This window comes from Anoplophora glabripennis, unplaced genomic scaffold, assembly GCF_000390285.2.
Source record: "Anoplophora glabripennis isolate ALB-LARVAE unplaced genomic scaffold, Agla_2.0 scaffold557, whole genome shotgun sequence".
Classification (NCBI taxonomy): Eukaryota; Metazoa; Arthropoda; class Insecta; order Coleoptera; family Cerambycidae; genus Anoplophora; species Anoplophora glabripennis.
In genome coordinates, this window is record NW_019416797.1 from 160,193 (window position 1) to 182,443 (window position 22,251).

General features: G+C 31.0%; 1 protein-coding gene across 2 annotated transcripts in view; it reads left to right on the top strand.

Moving 5' to 3' along the window:
• Positions 1-8,714, top strand: part of LOC108911529 (solute carrier family 41 member 1) — a 134,216-nt gene extending 125,502 nt beyond the window's left edge. For both annotated transcript variants that reach the window (XM_018716495.2, XM_018716496.1), the window contains 3 exons: positions 3,836-3,986; positions 7,162-7,367; positions 8,338-8,714. In XM_018716495.2, the coding sequence (XP_018572011.1) occupies positions 3,836-3,986; positions 7,162-7,367; positions 8,338-8,666 (686 nt within the window). In that variant the 3' untranslated portion in view covers positions 8,667-8,714. The remainder of the gene's footprint in view (positions 1-3,835; positions 3,987-7,161; positions 7,368-8,337) is intronic.
• The last annotated feature ends 13,537 nt before the right edge of the window (positions 8,715-22,251 follow it).

The window sequence follows — 22,251 nt, forward strand, 5'->3', positions numbered from 1 at the left end:
TTCATACTTGGCTCAAGAAAAGTTCATGCTATGTAGAATCATCACACCAAATTTCATCAAAATCGGTTCGATAGATTTTGCATAATAATTTTGCAAATTTTCAAAATTTTGCACAGCAAAAAACAAGGCCCTTAGATACTTGAAAATTTAATCACATATAGAACGGCTCTCAAGCTTGCAAACGCTTTTTGAAAAATTCGAATCCGTCAATTAGGAGAGCTCTGGCGCTTGTTTAAACATTGGTCGAATTTTTGTACTTATGAACAATTAGAATAACTTTGTGAATATTCAATTAAATCAAATTTTGCAGGTTTTAAAAGTTATTGGAAAGACGCTTCTTTAAAAAAAAAAACAGATCGATTGGTCAATTAGTTACGTAGTTATAGCCGATCAAAGTTAACCGTCATTCACACTAATTTTTCGAAAAATACCTTTGGTAATCTGAGTACTTACCAGGTCTAAGTATGCAATACTTTTCTTCATTGGCAACCTACTTTAAAACGCGTTTAAAGTTATTTATGCAAGCGAGAAATTCAAGAAAATCGTACGGGTGGTGGTGGTGGGGCAGCAGAGACCGCGGCCGCTTCTGCCTGCTCAAAATTGAATCGGCGAGTTCAAAACTGCTACGCTTTTAAAAATTTTTAATATCTCAGCTTCTAGAGGTCCAATTTTGATGATTTTTTAAAAATCAATGTCTCGAGATTAAAAAAAAAACAATTAGCATATTTTCAAATGCCTATCGTTAATAATTATTGGTCTTTCAACAGTCCGATAATTATTTATCTTTAAACTTCCCGTAATTATCAACTTTACTTTTATATTGTATCAAAGGTAACTGCATAAACTTATATACTGTTTATCAAAAATATTCTAAAATTGTTTAAACAACAATTATTTTATCATCATTTCTTTTGTGATTAAAGTATAATTCAAATATTATTTACTGTTTAAAATATAAGCAAATAAGAAATTAACTCATTACATTCCAAAATACAAAGTTAGTACAAAAATTCGACCAATGTTTAAACAAGCGCCAGAGCTCTCCTAATTGACGGATTCGAATTTTTCAAAAAGCGTTTAAAAGCTTGAGAGCCCTTCTATACGTGATTACATTTTCAAGTATCTAAGGGCCTTGGTTTTTGCTGTGTAAAATTTTGAAAATTTGCAATTTTTTTTCAAAATCTGGATTGCAAAATTATTATGCAAAATCTATCTAACCGATTTTGGTGAAATTTGGCGTGATGATTCTACATAACATGATATTTTCTTGAGCCAAGTATGAAGGTCCTATACCCAACAAAGACCCCAACAAAATTCCCTAAAAAGTAACGTTTTTTAACCCCATTTTTGGCGATTTTTTCGATTTTTAGAATAATAATCATGATTCATTCGATTTGTAACTAGACATGTTTTGTAAAATTTAATTACAAACATTTTTTCCTTTTCCATTTTCGCCTAAAATCAACTGTTGAAAAGATACATAATTAAATAGGAAGAAAAATATGACATTTTTCGATTTTTTTAACATATTGTGCCGCCAAAAGATAAGCCCACGTTTTTTTATGCGCATAGAAATATTTTCATTTTTAGTGATATTTTAAAGCACAAAAGCCAAAAATCTCCGTGGATATACGATTCACCCAAATATGGACTCTTTGAAACAGATGCCGTCTGGACTATAGTGGTAAATTGGAGTAGGAAATATCCAAAAGTCCTGATCCGGCGGAAAAACTTTCGAAGAATGCATTTTGGGAAAAATGTTTCAGACAAAAGTGTAAGGATTTTTCCCAGGCCATTTGAAGGTGACCTTGGGTATGACCTTGATTTAGACCTTCAAGGTCATTTGAAGGTCAGGCTAAGTTTTTTAAATGGAACCCCCTATTTTTTATTGCGGATTTGGAAAGAGCAGGAAATTTTACGTCCAAATATGGTCTTGACCATGACTTTGACAATGACCTTCAAGGTCAAATGTGGGTCGAGATCCAGTAGTCACAGTACGGCAGAAAAACTTTTGAATGCATTTTAGGAAAAAATGTTTCAGACGAAAGTGTACGGATTTTTACCTGGCTATCTGAAGGGAACCTTGAATTTGGCCTTGACTTTGACCTTCAAGGTCATCTGAAGGTCAAGCTAAGTTTTTTAAATGCGAGTCCCTATTTTTTATTGCGGATTAAGGCGAGGTAGCGTGTAGTCCCGACCAATTAAGATAAGGTGGTGTGTATACCCGGCCAATTAAGGCAAGGTAGCGTGTAGCCTTGTCTTGACTGGCCGAGATTGTTAGCCATATCTTAACTGTCCGGGATCGTTAGCCTTGTCTTAACTGGTCAGGCTATCTCCTTGCCTCAAAAAATCTTTTTAAAATGACCTTCAAATACTGGTTCAAGGCAAGAGCTTGATTATGGTCATATTCGTACATTTGTTTTTCCGTTCTCCTTAACTTATTAAAAAAATAATATTTAATGTAGATAAATTAACCTGACATGATCTTGAGGGTCATTGTCAAAGTCGTAGTCAAAATTTCCTGCTCTTTCCAAATCCGCAATAAAAAATAGGGGTTCCCATTAAAAAAACTTAACTTGACTGCAAATGACCTTGAACGTTAAAGTCAAGGTCAAATCCAAGGTCACCATGAGATAGCCAGGGAAAAATCCTTACACTTTTGTCTGAAATATTTTTTCTCAAAATGCATTCTTCGAAAGTTTTTCTGCCGTACCAGGACTTTTGGATAGCCCTGTATAAGCATATATCTACAGACTGCCTTTTATATGATGGCACAGTCTGTTAGCTATTAGTATTTTTGTGTTTTTGTATAAATATAATGTATTGTATGTATGTATTGTATAAATCACTAATTAGTTACAAACAATAATGATAAATGCGTAATTTATCAGATCTAAGGAAATCGATCGTAACGCACCTTGGATCCTGACTGCCTACAAACGTCAAAATTTATGGGCAAGTGTCAGCCCCTTTGATTTTTCTGACAGCGTGGCTTAAAGAATCAATCCTCGGTTGGTTGATCAATTTTGACACATTTTTTAATTAGGATAATGAATGTCACGTCGGTTTACAAGAAGTTAACTGTTACTAAATATATAAATTAGTAATCATACATCCTGGTACGAATGAGTACGACGCAATGCAAAAACCAAACAAAACCATACGATTGCAGATTTGTTTCGAGACGTAGCATCTATATTTTTGGTCAGTCTTTGCTTTGCTTCTTACCATTTGTGCTCAGACGTATATCTTTAATGCGTTAAAGAACTGACTGCAACAGCTAGATCGTTTGTGCATAATCTAGCAAAATAACTTCACAAAAGCAATTGTAATCGTTAGAAACAGTTCTAATTATATAAAATGAAATAAGCTTCCGTCTCAATTTAACAAAATGCTCTTTATTAACAAGAACCTACTAGTCAATGATAAAAAGACGGAAAAGCAAAATTATTATCGAAAAGCTGAGCAAGATAAAGTTAAAATAGAAAGTATATGAAAGAAAAAGAAAGGAAAAGGTACAAAACAAAAAAATACAATTATCAAAGAAAACTAATAAGGCAAAAAAAATATATTCTGCATTGATTAAATGCATTTTATAATATTGTTGATACTTATATGTATGTATATATACCTAATGTATAATACAGTGATGTCACGATCATTCGCTCAAACAAAAATTTGCCACTGGTCTAGTCTAAATTTCATAATTGATAAAATAGTTTTCCATTAATACATCCAATTAATTAAAATTACACTTTGTAAAATATAAAAATTTATATCTGGCAGAATGGTACATTTAATTTAAAAAATTAGTATTTAAACGACTTTTTTATAGATGAATATCCCTGGATTATGGGTGTGATTCTTGGGTGCTACTTATGCATCCTGCTACCTATTTGGATACTGATTGTCAGAAAGAACCATTACACCTGCAAAATTCTAAGTAACGGTTGGACGCCTGTACTTACTGCGTTAGTCATCAGTGGGTGAGCAAATTACATGTAATAGTATTATGAAATATGTATATTTTTTACTACGGATTCGAGGAAAAGCTTAATAGAGGGTGTCTCTTAATTCAGCTGCCAAACTTCTACAAGATATTCGTCGGCAATTAAGACAAATACCTCTAATAAACTATTCCGCCTTCTTATTTTACGAAGTTAAAGCAACTTGATAATGTTTTTTCTTTAATATACAGGGTGTGCCATTTAACACTCCTGCTGTCAATATCTCCGAAATGAAGAAATTTATTTTAGTTCTGGAAATTGGGGTTGTTAGGTCCCTCGAATAGCTTCAAAATGTAGTTAGAATTCTTAGTTCAAATCTTTCTGTATAGATGGCATGTCGATACTAAAAATTTTTTTGATCCCTGGAACGTGGAAAAGTTCATCCGAAAGTTCGTTAAATTTTGAGTATTTTTTTTATAAATAAAGTTTTTCCTTATTTTACCTGTTTTCGATATGTCGATTTCAATATCCAATGAATGATATAACAGGAAAATTTATTATTTTATCTAAATCACCTCGAGACAAAGTATTTTTTTAAAATATTGTTATAATGACTTTATTCACACCACATACTTACTAACAAACAATAAATTATAAAAAAACAAATTATCAACTACAGAAAAAAAATTATGCAATGGTAAATCGTATAACTAGTATAGTTAAATTGAAAGACGCAAACTGATAAAACTGTAATTATTGGAAAACTAATATATGTCATCTGTCATTGTTTTATTTTAAACAAATGACATGAGCCACCTATGACTACATTTTTTAATAACATTTGATAAAATACGGTTCGTCTCTGCTCCTTATAAGATTTACCATTGTACAATTTTTTTGTAGTCGATCATTCGTTTTTTTTATAATTTACTGTTTGTTAGTTAGTATGTGATGTGAATAAAGCCATTATAACAATATTTTAAAAGAATATTTTGTCTCAGTGTGATTTAAATAAAATAATAGATCAGGGGTCGGCAAGTAATTTTAGGTGGGGTCCGGATACTTTTGAAAATTTTTAACGAGATCCAGAAAAAAATTCATATTTCTTATTTTTTTATTTTAATTTGGACTCAAATTTAATTTGCTTACTAACCATTAAGAACTCACATACTCACACAATTGTAAAATACTAGAAAAAATGATAAGATTGACACTTAAACGTAAAAAACATTTTTTTAATAATTTATTTGAGTAATTTATACTATCAAAAAATTTTTGGCGGTCCGGTGTTTTACCTTCCGCGGTTCGGACCTGGACCGCGGTCCGCCAGTTGCCGACCCTTGTAATAGATTCTGCTCTTATATCATACATTGCATATTGAAGTCGACATATCTCAAAAACAAGTAAATATAGGAAAAAAACTTATATTACAAAACTTACTCAAAATTTAACGATCTTTCAGATGGACTGTATTTCCACGTTCCAGGGAACAAAAATTTTTTTAGTATCGCCACGCCATCTATACAGAAGGATTTGAACTAACAATTCTAACTACAAATTGAAGCTATTCGAGGGACCTAATAACCCCAATTTCCGGAACTAAAATAAATTTCTTCATTTCGGAGATATTGGCAGTGGGTATGTTAAATGGCACACCCTGTATATCTTCTAATCTATCGATGTCTCTGCACGAAACTATATGTTTTTTAAAAGACAGCATTATGTTGTGAATTTTTTTTGTATCTTGGAAAAGTATGAAAGGGTATTGATAAATGAAAGAATTATTGCTTTAGACAAATTTTGCGAATTAAAAGAAATTAAAGTATGATCATATAACAATTAATAGCAAAATTAACACATCAAAAAAGGCTGTTCTGTTCACCTTCATGTACAAATAAATATTTCCAATCACCAAAGATGGTGTACATTAGTTCATTTGTACTCATTAGTATATCTTATACAGACTGAACTTTGAATGGGGTTAAATGTCTAAATATTTACTTCCAGTTTCGTCAATTTGTACGGAGGCTACATTTCACGGTTGGATACACATAAACGCTATAAATCTTAGCATAGCTTATCTTAACATTCCTTGGAAACTTTAAAGCTTGAAATTTAAAGATTTTTTAAGCATTTTGTATTGAGAAATGAAATTTTGACAGGACAAAGTTACATATCGTACTGAGTAACGAACTGTAGTTCTAAACTTGTTCAACTCTAATCTGATTCTGATGATCTACTAATGTCACTGTTAATTTACGTTGTGCTCTGATGATTGATGACCGATGGCTATCTTTCTGTCCATCTGATAGTATTGCAAACAATGCAGACTACAAAGTACTCTTGAGATAAGATATACCCACGAAATATTTACAACAGAATCCAAGCATTTCGCCTCAAAGGGGATTAAATGATTATCTTTGAATAAAACGTTTAGATTTCCTGTCCAAGAGTGGTCCCTATTTATAAAAATAATTATATTAGCGATTACAGACCCAGGGTATGTATTTGAAAGCATTCTTAAAGTTCAAATTACATCACTTATGGGAATATTTGAACTCTTCAGCTCTCAGCAACAAGCATTTTGGAATAATTTACCAACCACATCAGGAATTAATTATTGTTAGTATCATTTACAACTAACGGATTCGGGATAATTAATGACGTTCATACTCACTTCTTAGATTTAACTAAAGTTTTCAACCGTGTCTTGCATTAAATTTTAATAAAAAATTGTATTTTCATGGTTTTTCAAACGAAGGCATATATCTTATTTAATCAACATAACAGATTTCAGTATGTTATTTAGAAATAAGTACTTTGGAAGTAAGATATGGTGCCCCGTAGAGTCCTTTCCTTTTTTTAATTTATGCAAAATATCTACCTAACTCTTTAAAAGTAAAATTTTAAATTTTAATTTTTTTTATTATAAATATACTTTTCGCAGATGACACCAGCGTTACTACAACAAATTCAAATTTATCTGTCTTAGGTAATGATATAAATAATGATACAGTGACATAAGTAATCAGGAATACATCAAACTTCTTGGTCTAAAGTATCGTGAATTCATTATACTGATTATTATATTTGCAAAAAAATGCAAAAACTTTACATTTTTCCAAGTTTAGTAAACAAAGTTTCCTTACCGATCTACCTGATTCATTCTATAGTAATGTCTTTCTAGTATTTATTAAACAGTTAAATTTTACAGATCTGGTGGCTTAGTTCTGGACAGTGCAGTAGACCAGTTCAAAGGATATGAAGTTTTTCAACCGATCATTAATGGAATTGGAGGAAATTTGGTGTCCGTTCAGGCAAGCCGTATTTCAACTATGCTACATAAAACGTCTATGAAGGGCGTCATTCCACCGCACACAAAACAGTGGGTTGCTCCTTGGACTGCCCTATTCAGAGGAGGTAATTATTTTGTAAAAACTTCATTCTCAGCACTGTTAGATACTTCAATATAATATTTCCCCGTTAAAATCAAGTTAGGCTAATTAAAACAAATTTCTAAAAAACGTATAGGCCACAGTACATCACTCATTGCTTTTTAGTGATACATGCAAGAGCCAAACTTTGCGAGTGCCTTCTTCATAACGAGTCCGACAAACTTTTCCTGTTCGAAAATATTCGGCGTCGCCGCGTTTTCGAACGAGCGATTCCGGGAATTGTCGTTCTGACGCTATGATACAATGCGATACATGCAATTTTATTTTTTATCGAAATGATCAGTTTTTGTGACAAAACAATTAAAAAAGTATTTGTCCGTTAAAAATCATGCCGCGTTCCCATTTGTCCACCATCCCCAAAATGTCAAAATGGCGTCATTATGTATCCTTATACATGCAAGTTGCACTTTGTGTAAATTGCTTAAGTAATTTGTAAAACAAACAATGGTCAACTTGTCCGACAAAAATCATGCAGCGTACGAGTAGTCCGACGCCCCAAATATGTCAAAATGGCGAGATTGTTTCCTTAAAATAAATAACACGGGTCTCATAAAATTCAAAGCAGATTAACATCCAAAGTTTAAAAAAAAACTTAAAATTCGATTTCTTTTGTTCGCTGAATCCATATGGAAACTACCAAATATGAAAATTTGCCTACTTTTCTAATTTGTAAACATTGTAAGTTGATCATATTTCAATAAAATGTTAATAATACAAGAATTTGGGAAGTATCTTTTTTAACATTTTTGTGTAACAAAATTAATATCATAGTGCCGCTTCTGAAATGATCGTAAAAAAAACGTTAAAATAAAAAATTTTGTGGGGTTTCCTTTAATTAATAAGAATCCATAATCCATAAGAATCCATCCAAGTAAAAAGCACACATTTGCGTATGAAATAAAAAATAAATTATTTATGAATTATTTTTGTTACAGTGCTTCCAGCGAAGACGGCAAGAATACTTATCGCGATGTCAATTTTAGGTCATTTAGTGTTCGTATTCGCAGCAGACTATATGTACAATGGGATAATGGCCGTTACCTACGTGTTCGTGCTGACATATATAGCTGTTGGTCTCATCCAGCTAATGCTGCTGTTATACATCGCCCACATAATGATCCACCTAATGTGGATTTTGAAGATGGATCCGGACAGTTCGGCTATACCTTACCTAACGGCCTTGGGTGATTTATTAGGATCATCGCTACTGTTACTTGCGTTTATGTTCTTAAGATCAATAGATTTTGAGTATGAGCCTGTATAATTTGTTAAAAATATTGTTGAGTTTAGTAAATTATGTTTAAGTTACAAATATGATTAGTTATTGATCTTCTCTTCTCTATTCTGACCGAGTCTAAATCTAAAATGTTAATGTTACGCACTAGTACAAAGGCATTGTCTAGACACACTACTTGTGTGAAAATGGAGAAATAGTAGAAAATTACGGTGCATAGCCAGTAAGCGCCTTTTACCGATAGAGAAAATTTGTAGTAAAATGTACTTACTGTAACAATCCCGTTTTGTGAAAAGAATAAATTACTAATAAATCTAAGTATACAAAGATTGATTAACGTTTGTTACGTATCTGAAGAGTCAACCATTTAATATGGTTAATATAGATTTTCCAATAATTTACATTATGTACTAGTTAATTAAAACCTTCTGTGTTGGCAGCCAAAAGTTAGCAACTAAATTTCCGGGAATACCCGAACGTTCATAGGCGTATCGTTAAATTTTCTATGGTTCAAGAAATACTTAAATATATATAATACCAGAAGTCGTCGACAGGATGGAGATATTAACAGCCAACAATATTTGAAAATTTGTTGCTGTAAGGAGGTGAAAAGTTACAAAAGCTAATTAAAGAGTTATAAAAGCTAATTAAAAATTGTAATTCACTTCAAGAAAATCACGTATCAACATGAAATTTACCAAACAATCGCAGAAATACATTAAAAATACAGCATAGGCCAATCAATAGAGGTTTTGTTTGTGAGAAAAATCCTAGCAGCAAACGGACTGTGCCATCATATAAAAAAGCAGTCTGTAGATAGACGAGAATGCTTATATGTTTCCTACACCAATTTACCATTAATTATTTATAAAAATTTTGACCAAAAAAAACGTTAACTAAAGAAGCAATTGAATATTATTGGATAGACTGGAAATATAAATAAAACCAGAGGTCGATCGATATGATCGGATAATTAGAAACGAAGAAAACCCAGAAAAACGGAAAATACGTCCTCATTTTTTAAGCTGTAGAGCTGACCCTGTGCACTGAAAAAACAATTACTTTCTATTAAAGGAATCGGTTGTTTTGAATGCAGTTAGTTTACATTTATGCTAGTTACATTGAGATAAACCAGTTACATTCAATACAAGTCATTTGATTTGTTTGAATTAAAAAAAGAAACAGTTTGCAACAGATTTGTCTATAATTAACAAATTAGATTTAATATAACCATTTATGATTTTAGAATATTTGTTAGGCGAATTAAAAGAATAAATTTTTAATACAAATTTATATTCGTTTTTATTTAATAAATATTATTTTATATTGGCCTATCTAACGTTACAATTAAACTTTAAAGGAAAATTATTCCAAATATATAATTTCTTAAATGTGAACCAGCTGGTTATAAAAGTTAAATTTTTATATAGTTTAAAACTATTATCAGTTCAATAGTAAAATATATTATTTAAAAATTATTCCAATCACGTGACCAAGTTGTGTTCTCCCCTGACAGTCGTATCTTCGCCATCATGGCGACTATGTATGCAAGCTGCCTGTAGTGTATTGTTTAGTTCAGTAGGCTAGTATGGACCTCGGTATGGACTACGAGTATATCAAAAGGTAGTGTTTCTTGTTGTTCTTAGATCATATTCATAATATAACATGTGCATATAGTTACAGAGTGCTGTGTGCTGTGTTCCGTTTACTCATCATTAAAATGGATGCAGAAACTGTGAAAGTTAGGGTCAAACAAGTAATAATCGTCAAAAAGTCAGTTTTAAATAAGGACATAGTGTTGCTGTTGTAGTTTCATAAATTTATAATAAAACCCAATTTAACAATCCGCCAATTATTTTTAATCATTAAACTGTCAACACTATGACAAGTAGTTTTGATCGATATATGTATGCATATAATAAGTTCGGAAATACAAATCTTAAATGTTCGAATAAAAGTATCGTATATACTCGTATGTGCTTCTCTATTGGTAGATCTCAACACTATGTACCATTGCAAAAATTATAAACTTAGTTAGATAAGTTATCTAATTATCAGTTTAATTCAATTTGAGAAAGTACATAATTTTGAGACTAATCAAGAAAGAAATACGTCCAATTTTAGCGAAAAAAAAAACAATTCACTTTTTATAAACCATTCATTTATTAATATTAAAATAACCTATTTTCACTGAAAAACTGTTAGTTCACATTAAGCTAAGATATATTTCTAATAATCTTATGTCATCTACATCTTAAAACATGTAGATTAATAATAAAGAGGCGAAATGTGATATTACACTAAAAATAAATTAACATTCAAATAAGATTTATTACAAAACTATGAACTTATTATTAGTTACTTTTCACAATATATATGCTAGGCAATATCCAAAACTAGGATTAGTTCATGTCAAACGATATTTATTTAGTCCAAATAAATCCTTTCAGTGTGCACAAAAGTAGTGAATTATATGTACTTTAAGCGAGCACGAAGCAGGCGCTGTCGAACCATTAGTTTTGACACAAGTGCAATTTGAATTTTTTGATGCACTATTTTCAAAATTTGTGGATGCGTTGGAGGTGGTCCGATTTTAATTTTTAACCGGATTTAAAAAATAGAAGTATAATACAACAAAACGTATATTGTAATTTTCTGATAAAATAGGTGAAAAATTCCTCCAAACATGCTTTAAAAAACGGCCGAGCGCGCGTACGTGGTCGAGCACTAGGGGAAGATCGGGAGATGAGGGGCAGTGGATATATAGGTATTTTAAATACTGTTAGTTATAGTATAGTTTAATATTATTGTATAAATAATACCAGTCCCATGGAGTGTACAAACGACTCCAAAATAGCAAAAGCATCTACATCTGCCAATAGGTAAATATTATTACAAAATCATTCATTTGAATATACATATGAAAAGTACAGGAATAAAACGAGGAATGTCACAAACATTTTCGAGAAATACAACTTTTTATTGTAAATTCGTTCATAAACAATTTACAAAATGTAATAAAATGTCCTTAACGGTATACAAGGACACCTAAATATATATTCTTTAGAAAGAAAAGTATATTGTGTAAGACAACTTTCAAATTCACGTTTGATGTCAAGATTTCGCGTAAATACAAAAAATACAGGAACAAAACAGGAAATGCCCTCAGATTTCATATCAATATTCTAAATTGTATGCAGGGTGTCCCGGTACTTGATACAAAAAATTCAAGTACATATAGATGAGGTCAAAGTATTATCAGTTCTTCATATGAATTTTTTCCATACGGGCCTTCGTTAACATGTTATGGGGCCTCAAAGTTGAAAATTAAAATCTTATTTTTATTTAGTCTTTAAACTACTAACTTCAGCATGATGCAAATTTGGTGAAACTTCATTAAACGCCAGGGACGGATCATGCCCATTGGTTAACAACCCACAATTTTTGCATAGATGACGATCGCAATCCGCCTGTATCAAAAATAAGTTCCCTGAAGAATTTGTCAACGATAATAACAGTTTAGGAAATATTTGTGATTTTATGTCCCAGTGCACTCGAGAGGCGCCTCCACCATTCTTTTGTATTTTATTTTTAATTGCACTTAATTACTATGTTAGAAGCGTACATATTTTTAATATAAGATATAATATTTTAATAAAGGCCTAGAAAATCGTACTGTGTGCTAATGTAATTTTCACTAACAAAATTTGACAAATACTCTTTACATTTAACACAAAATAGAAAAACAAAACAAGAATATGTTAAAGTAAGTTAAAAAAATAATTTTAAAGAAGGAAGACTATCAAAATACTTTTTCAATATGGGCACTTTTCAGCTCCACATATTTCCTAAGTCTACGAATGTTATTTGTCTGTACACGAAAAAGCATTTCTGAAGTACATAGGTCTAATATTATTACAATTGAAATTAATTCTTTGTAGCAATTCAGCCCTTGTCTGTACTAGAGTTACGTACACTAAACTTTTCAAGTATCCCGACGTAAGAAGTCCATCGGGTTAAAGTCTGGAGAATGTAGTGGTCATGAAATCGAGTCTCCTCTCCCAATCATGGATAAATAATTTCGTACATCAAGATTGAAATGGGGAGGAGCCCCATTGTGCATGAACCAAACGTTTCTTCGGGTGTCTAATGGAACATCATCTAATAGTGGCTGCAAATTATTTTGCAAAAACTCCAAATATCGATGTCCATTCAGATGTATGGACCTATTAAATTTTTACCACAGAAATGCTTTTTCATGTACAAACAAATAACATTCGTATTCTTAAGAATTGTGTGGAGGTGGAAGGTGCCCATATTGAAAATGGATGTCGACAGTTTTCTTTCTTTTAAATTATTTTTTTTACTTATTTTTATGTGTAAAGTGTGTTTTTCAAATTTTGTTAGTGAAAGTTACATTAGCACACAGTAAGATCTTCTAGGCTCTTGTTAAAATATTATATCTTATATTAAAAATATGTACGCTTCTAACATAGTAATTAAGTGCAATTAAAAATTAAATACAAAAAATGGTGGAGGAGCCTCTCGAGTGCACTGTGATATAAAATGACAAATATTTCCTAAACTATTAATTTTACCGAGTTGAACTAAGAGGTTATTATCGTTGACAAATTCTTCAGGGAACTTATTTTTGATACAGGCAGATTGCGATCGTCATCTATGCAAAAATTCTGGGTTGTTAACCATTGGGCATAGTCCGTCTCCGACGTTCTGGGCATAATGAAGTTTAATTTATTATATCAAAAACGGGCTGCACGCATGTGTTATCGATCACCAAATTTACATCATGCAGAAGTTAATAGTTTAGAGTAAATAAAAATAAGATTTTAATTTTCAACTTTAAGGGCCCGTAACTTGTTAACGAAAGCCCGTATGGAAAAAATGTATGTGAAGAACTGATATTATTTTGACCTCATCTATCTGTACTCGAATTTTTTGTATCAAGTACCGGGACATCCTGTATGTATTCCAAAAGTTTATGAAGGAACATAATTATTATCTCAGTTAAGGAAACAAAGAATCTTTAACTATAGTAGGATCGTATACGATGCAAAGTAGAGCAAAAAATTGTCGGCCTTTTATCAAAGGAAAATCGTGTTATCATTTTTAGGAGGCGTAAGATAAATCATTTCAAATTTAAAATGAAATTCAATGTAAAATCNATATTTAGACACTATCTAATCAATTCCATATTTGCTAATAAATCTTTAAATAGAATTTTTTGTTTACAAAAGGTTATGGATGGATGTAATTTATAATTTCTACAAAAAAAGTGAGAGATTGTGTAATTTTTTTAACGTTTGCTAGAAATATACAACGCGTTTCTAAATATGTAAGACTTTTGTGAGAGACAAAAATGTCATGTAAATTGGCTGTTTAAAAAAATTTTCCCAACAGCAAAAATCGTAGAAGAGATGTGATCAAGAACTTCACTTGGCGCTAGCATAACGATATAATTTTTCCTTTAAATCTAGTTTTAGTTTGGCCAGATATTATGAAATTTTCTTATCTACAAAAACGACGAATTATTTTACAAAGTTTATTTGAAAAACAAATTTCTCATGTTGAGAACTTAAAAATTCAGTGAATAGAAATACTGAAATCGGCTCCAAAATTCACATTTTGTTAAACCACCACTATCCACATTAACAAAAAAATATTAATAATTATTAATTTTTTATTCAGTCAAATTGTCAAAACTTAAAAACTAAATACAAAACATTAATTAATTATGATCAATTTTAAAAATTATACATAAATACAATAGCATTCTCCAATGTAACAGACCCCTCCAAGGTATCCATAGACCAGGCAAAGATTGTTGCAGCTGCTGGAAATACAAACTCTTGGAGTAGGTGTAGGAGAGATGTCTCTCAAGGGTATTCTTTTAGTATCTGCAACACCTATAAAATGGAAAAATTGCATATTTTACGCAAATGTAATAGAATAGAATAGAATTAATGTTATATTTAATCCTGAATATTTTAAAATAGGTTGAAATTTCGACATAATATGCGATTTTTAATTATTATCGTTGTAATAGAAACATTTTTCAATTAATAATCCAATAGTAAGGGTACGATTCATCTTCAAAATAAAATATAAGTTCATAGAAGTTATTTTTTAAAAATATTACCTTGTACTTCTTGTTCTGCCACTGCAAACATGATGAGGGCTGCGAACAACACAACAGCAAGGATCTTCATTTTGGACAGACGTTTTCACTGTAAATGCTTGTTTGGATTTGGATTCAAAATTATGTCCATTATATATATAGTAATTTGTGGATAAACAATAGATTTTCTGGTAACTATTTAATTCAATTTACCATTACAACACCATCATCTGATTTTAATCTAGAAAATTATCAGTAATAAACGAAAAAAATAATAATATAATCTTTTATGATTCAAAAACTATGAATAATGTTACGACACTGTTTTCAATTTGAAAAAACAAACAATTATTATCTTGTTTTTCTCAATTTTTTGCGATTTCAGGGAAAATAAGCGAGAATTTGGGTCGTAGCATTTTTTTAAAACTAACTCATAATTTTTAATGATTTTATTTCTAAACCTAGGCTTTTTCTTCGATGATTTTTATATGAAACTTAATTGTTTCCAGTAAATACATATCAGGTTTAATAAAAGTTATACATATTTAAATTATCACAATGTTCTTTTCAAAAGTTTGTGCAGGAATTATTTATATTTTCAGCATGTGAAAATCAGTAGACATCAAAACGAAATGAAATCAATTACTCTAAGACTTCTGAGAAACGTCAGTGAAGAGAGTTTTAATTTATCTTGTTTCTAGTTACTTATCTGACATTTCAAAAAAGCAATATTGTAATAAAAAATATACGTTATTTTTCAAAGATATACTAAACTCATAATTATCCTAAAGTAGGGGAAAGGAAATACTATTGACTTTCCCAGCTGGGTAACAGCTAAATCAGTTATTTTTTTGAAGCTCAAAAATATAAAATCCTGTTTTTTAAATTTAATATTGCATTTTTTTATTCCCTGTTTTACAATATCGACTTATCTCTACAAAATCTCTAATTTTTTCCTGTTTACATCAATCTCTTTTCCAGGTTACAGACAGATTAGCGCTGTTGCAATAATAGATTTAAGTAGTTAGCAGGAACTCTTTTAGTTATCTGAAAATCACTTGCATTTCAAATCAAAATTTACTATAAATATGTCACAAATGGAATATTGAATTCATACCCAATCAACTATTCGCAAAGAAAAAGTCTAAGTACACTTTGTTCACAATGAAGGTTCTAGCAGTTTTGATTTTGGCAATCCTGGTTATATTCGCCGTCGCAGATCAGGATGCACAAGGTAATATTTTCTTAGAGATCATTTAATTTCTGTTTATGTTAATACCATTTTCTTTATTTATTATTCGTATAAAATCTTTAGTACTATTCTAATACAATTTTTACGAAAATGCTGTATTTTTCAGGTATTGCTGATACCAAAAGAATAGCGTTGAAGGATATCTCCCCTAACCCTATCCCAAGGGCTTGTTTTTCCAGCAGCTGCAACAAGCTCTGTCTGGTCTATGGGTATCTAGGTGGAGTTTGTTATCTTGGAAATTGTTATTGTATTTATGTATAATATTATAAATTGATCATAATTAATGTTTTGTATTTAGTTTTTAAGTTTTGACAATTTGACAAAATAAAAATTTAATAATATTTATTTATCTCATTTTCTAAGCATTACAAGAAACAAGTATTTTGAAGCTTTGGTCACACTGCAAAGCAATGGAAAAGGTATACTATACCTAAGTGGTCATAATCATTCAGATTAGAAAATTGTTTATAATGAAAATCTTCATAAATTAATTACTATATGTTATTATATTGAAAATACTTTACATCTGAATAATTTTTGTTTTTCTTAATTTGTATTCTCTATGTATTTACCTCTAGTACTTTTAGTCACTACTCCATTTTAGACTTCTTTTAACCAAAACAATTGTTTAGAACAATATTGCACAACTTTTTAAGGAACTAAAAGTACTGAATTATTTCAAAAATATTAAGAGGATTTTTGTAAATCATTTCAACTCACAGTAACCAACTCAGTATTACCGAAAATAGTTTCTTTAAAGATCAGATGTACGGTTTATAAATGTATGTTTCTAAACATTGGTCAAATAAAGGAAAAAAATCAGTTTCTTCCTTTATATAAATAATACTGCAGATCCTCAACTTTGATCTACATCAGCTTTGTTACAAGTTTAATATGTTTCGAAGCATGTAACGACCTATATTACGTTATTTGTTTATAAATGGTGCAGTTAGCCACATATCTATAGAATCTTTTCTGATAACGATAAATAAAATATATGAAAAATAAATCATTTCCTGTTTGCTAATGATGCAATGAACCTATTGATTAAAGAAAAGGTTTACTAAGAGAGTAAATAGCTTTTCTATTTGATATTTCTAGATACCTAAGCATCAGACATCAATTGAAATAAAACAATTCTAGAAATAACAATAATCTTAATTTGTAATACTTATTGTCGTATTCCCAGTTTCGAGCGCCTTCCAGGGCTTTTCAATACTCCAAATCATCTCAGGCAGTATTCTACACACTCATGCGTGTCTGTGAAACTCATTCCCGAGAGTAGGCGAGGTAAAACTAAACTTCACCTTATTTTTCGGGTAAAGCCGCCATGGTCGAAAATCGGTTTTCGCCCACCTAAACTTACCTAGAGAAATTATCCGACGCTGCCTAAGGAAAATAACATAAAAACCTATACACCTAAGTTTCTTCACACTCTGGAACCAGACGATAATGAAAAACGAATGGAGTTTTGTCTCTGGGCGTAGGGACAATATCTCAATTATCGATTTTTATTTAAATATTCGATTCAGTGATGAGGCCACATTCACGACGAATGGAATTGTATCATCACAGAACTCGTGGTGTTTCAGAAAATCCAGAGTGGATAATTAATTGCCGAAGACAATATAGTCAGAAAGTTAACATTTGGTGTGGGATACTTAACGAGACTCATTAGTCCGTTCTTCTTTGAAGGGAATATGAATGGCGAACAATTTCTACATTTAATTCAGAACGAATTTTTAATGCAGTCGATAATCTTCCTTTACAAGAAAGAGTAAATCTACATTTTCAGTTGAATGGATGTCCAATACACAATGCGAGACAAGTCAGGGAGTGGCTTAACGACAATTTCTCCAATCATTGGATAGGTCGAAACAGTCCATTAATTCATTGGCCACCCCGATCTCCGGACCTTACCCACATGATTTTTTGTGTGGGGCTTTATTAAGTCCAAAGTTTATAAGACACGGCCAAATAACCGGGAGGTATTGTGCACTAGAATAAGGGAAGCGTGTGAGGAGATTAACGCGCATCAATTACGAAATGTTGTAAAACATATAAAAAACGTTATGAAAAATATATAGAATTAAACGGAGGATTAGTAGAAGCTACAAAATTTAAATTTAATGACGTGATTACTGTAAATCAATTTGACAGACTCCTTTTTCATTTTTAAAAATGTAATTTTTTAATCATTACTTTTTTTTATCAATTGTAGTTTATATTTGAGTAATTGTTGTTTATTTTGTGTATACTGGTTTTTATGATTCTTATTAATAACACCACCATACAAATAAAAAGTTGTCTGAAATGTACATGCGACATATGATTTCCGATGTATTTTCGCCCGCTGAACACGAATCCGGAGTCAGAATTGCTCCATCACCTTTCAATTTTCAGCGAAACGCTGAAGAATTTTCTGAAAAATGAAAATTTTCCCTAATGATAGATATTTTAGATGGGTAATGTTCGTTATGAGCAATACAAAGTTTCCTAAAATTTTTGCCCGCTAAATACGGGTCCGTAATGAGGGTTTTTAATCAACCTTAATTCTTCAGCGAAATTCAGAAGAATCTTCAGAAAAATGAAGACTTTGAGCTTGCTAGTTGAAGCTTGTCGTGTGATACATGTTTTCTATAGCATTTTTCCTGTTGAACTCGGATTCGGAATGTATATTTCTATACCGACCTTTCGTCTTCAGCAAAATTCAGAAGAATCTTCAGGAAAATTAAAACTCTCAGCTTGTTAGTTGAAGCTTGTCGTGTGATACATATTTTCCATAGTATTTCTCCCGCTGAACTTTGATACGAAATCTTTTTTTACTCCACTTATCTTCCGTCTTCAGAAAAATTCGGAAGAATCTCCAGAAACATGAAGACGTCGTGCTTATTAACTATATCTGAAACTCCATTTATAGTATGTAGTTTAAAGTATTTGTAGTATGATTTCGATTTCGAAGTATTTTCAGTAGCTTCATACTCTGGAACGGCCAAGTTACTCAACGAAACAGAGCTACAGTCGCATGATGACGACGTCTGCGAGCCCGCTTTCCCACTCAGTCCAACCGCCGATACTGGGAATCGCACTTTTCGTGCGCGTCCCTGCATCGTAAAGGTATTACCCTTAGCTGCCATGATGGCATGAAAACCGCTATCCGGGGACTCATTCGGGAAAATGGTGAGGTCCGTTGCCCACCGTCACCACGTGGAGGTGCCCGGATGCAGCTAAAGGTAATACTTATTAGTATGAGCGCAGTATGCGTACTGTGCTCATACTAATGAAAAGAGTATGAGCACAGAAAACAACAAGATTTATAAATAAAATAAAACGAGGTATTTCTGAAATGACTTACTGGGTCCACAAAACGGATGGATCATGTATGCCGCTACAGCAAATACCAACTAATACTGAACTTTCACGCACGAAGTCTTCATTCTTCTTAAGATTCTTCTGGGTTTTGCTAAAACCTAAAGAAAGATGGAAATACTCTAATTTGAAAGCCGTATTCAGCGGGAGAAATGGTACGAAAAACATGTATCACACGACAAGCTTCAACTAACAAGCTGAGAGTTTTAATTTTCCTTAAGATTCTTCTGAATTTTGCTGAAGACGGAAGGTCGGTATAGAAATATACATTCCGAATCCGAGTTCAACAGGAAAAATGCTATAGAAAACATGTATCACACGACAAGCTTCAACTAGCAAGCTCAAAGTCTTCATTTTTCTGAAAATTTTTCTGAATTTCGCTGAAGAATGAAAGTTGATTAAAAACCCTCATTACGGACCCGTATTTAGCTGCTACTATATATACCTACTCGAATAATTGTAAAAAAGTCAGTAGAAACCGTTATACATTCATTGAATATTCAAACTTAAAAAAAACACTACAATGAAATCCGCTATTGTTGCTTTAGTCTACATTCTGTCCGTTGTGCTTGTACAATGTACAAATGAAAATGTGGAAAAAGGTAACTATTAAATATTTTAGTTATTATTAAGTTCAGTTCTACTGAAATTTTTTTCCTTCCTAGTTATAGGTATTTAGTTTTTTGTTGGCGTTATTTTTTAAAATTTACTAAACTTTCTAAAATATGACTACCTTATACTTGATTATACTTTATTCAATAAAATCTTCTCACAGGTCTTCCTGGTAACATATAAGGACTCTTGCCTTAAGGGAAGGGACATAGCCTACACCAAGGGCATGTGCATTCTTTAGCTGCAATTCTCTCTGTGTCCGATATGGATATCTTGGTGGAATCTGCTACCAAAGCGACTGTTGGTGTATATACGTCTAAGAATATTAAATGTAATATGAGAATATCTAATCATAGTTTTATGATATGGGTTTTGTTTTTTTATATTGATAGTTATGTTAAAATAAAGTAAAAGTGATTAAAAAAAAGTGTCTTCTTTTTGTTTTAAAAGTCATTTTGACTTGTGACAAATGTTTTTTGTATAAGAAATGCTGATGCCTACAAAATGAAAAAAACAAGAATTTAACATATTTTCTAGTTTTAAATTTAAATAATTTAGGCACAAACTACAAGTTTTTCTCGAGCTAACTGAACTGCCAGACAATTGATTGAACAATATCAGAACTAAGTCACAAACTGTATGTGATATATATTTTTTAATTACAACATTACGCAAGTTAATACGATATAGACAATAATAACAATCATTCACTGCTGTTTGTATTTTCATCATTTCATGAAAAATTAAAAACATAAAATAGAAGTGAATAAAAGTAAAGTGTTTCCTTTGTTAGTAGCCAAAATTACTAACAGGATACTGACGATACTATTTATTGACATTTGTTCCTTGGTAATAGCTTTCGCAACTTTTTTTGTAATTTTGATCTATCTATATAAACATTAGTAAAAGGTGCCTAAGATTATAAACGAGAAAAAGAATATACGTAAAGACTGAAAAAAGTAAATCTTGTGGTTTGGGAGGATCTAATAATACTACAATAATTCAATTTATAATAAGGAAAATCTTCGTAAAAAGTCATTTTTAGTGTTTAATAAATATTTATCTATGTATATCTATAGCCTTATATATCATAGCCTTCATTTTTAACTTTAGCAAAATGTTTGAAGCTAAATAATTTGTGCTATTACCATTGCTGCAAACTCAAAACTTACATTTGACATCCTTTTATCAATGATCGTCGTGAACGTGTACCAAATATGGTTCTATACTTATTAAGTTAAGAGATATGTTAAAAAAATAACTATTGTCAACAGATCATCTTCAACTGCTATCCATATCCTCGTAAGAAACAACAATTTTCTCCTAGTTTTAGAAATTTTTGTATGACTTTTGACACTAAGGGATACCCTGTAGAAGTTTAACAGTTGAATTAAGAGACAGCCTACATATTTACATATTTTATGAAATTGATACTTATTGCCCTGTTACAGATTATAAATTCTGTACAGATGTACGAATTAACTCTTAAGAGAATAAAAATTACTCTTTTATTAAATTAACTTTCAAAAGATGACAGATCATCTAAAAATATCAATAACAACATATTTTTTCATAAAAACGGAATCAATCAGCCATCTTGACAAAACATAAAAATAAACTTAATTTCTAGCACTCAAACATAAAATGTTGAGCAATTATTAAAGGATCAGATATAACTTCTCCATTTACTGATATTTCCGTGATAGGCTTTTTTATTTTATTATTAGACAAATTTTTATTGATTATAGTCCACGCTGCTTTAGACTTATTTTCCGATTTATTATAAAACGAATCATTAAATAACTTTTTTGCATCAGAAATTACTTTTTTATAAATTTTTTTATACTTGTTATAATAGTATATATCATTTGGATTATTGGTAGCTATTTTTAATTGATATAAAAATTTTAACTTTTGTGATGATACTTTTATACCCCGCGTCATCCACAATTTATTCACCTTTTTGTGATATTTTAGAGAAATAGGAAAACTTATATCATGATAATAGCAGAGTGTGTTGATAAATAATTCATAAGCCTCATCTACTTCCACAGCATTTAGAATTTCATTCCACGTTTCATTTTTCAGATGATTACAATATATTTCATAATATTCGGAGCTATAATTTCTTTTGTAATAACCGTTTTCAGATTTTTATTTAATATTTACCTACCCACAGTGAAGTAGTTGCGACGAATGATCTGATAGCCCGTTGTGTAACACTTCACATTTTAGTACATTCAAAT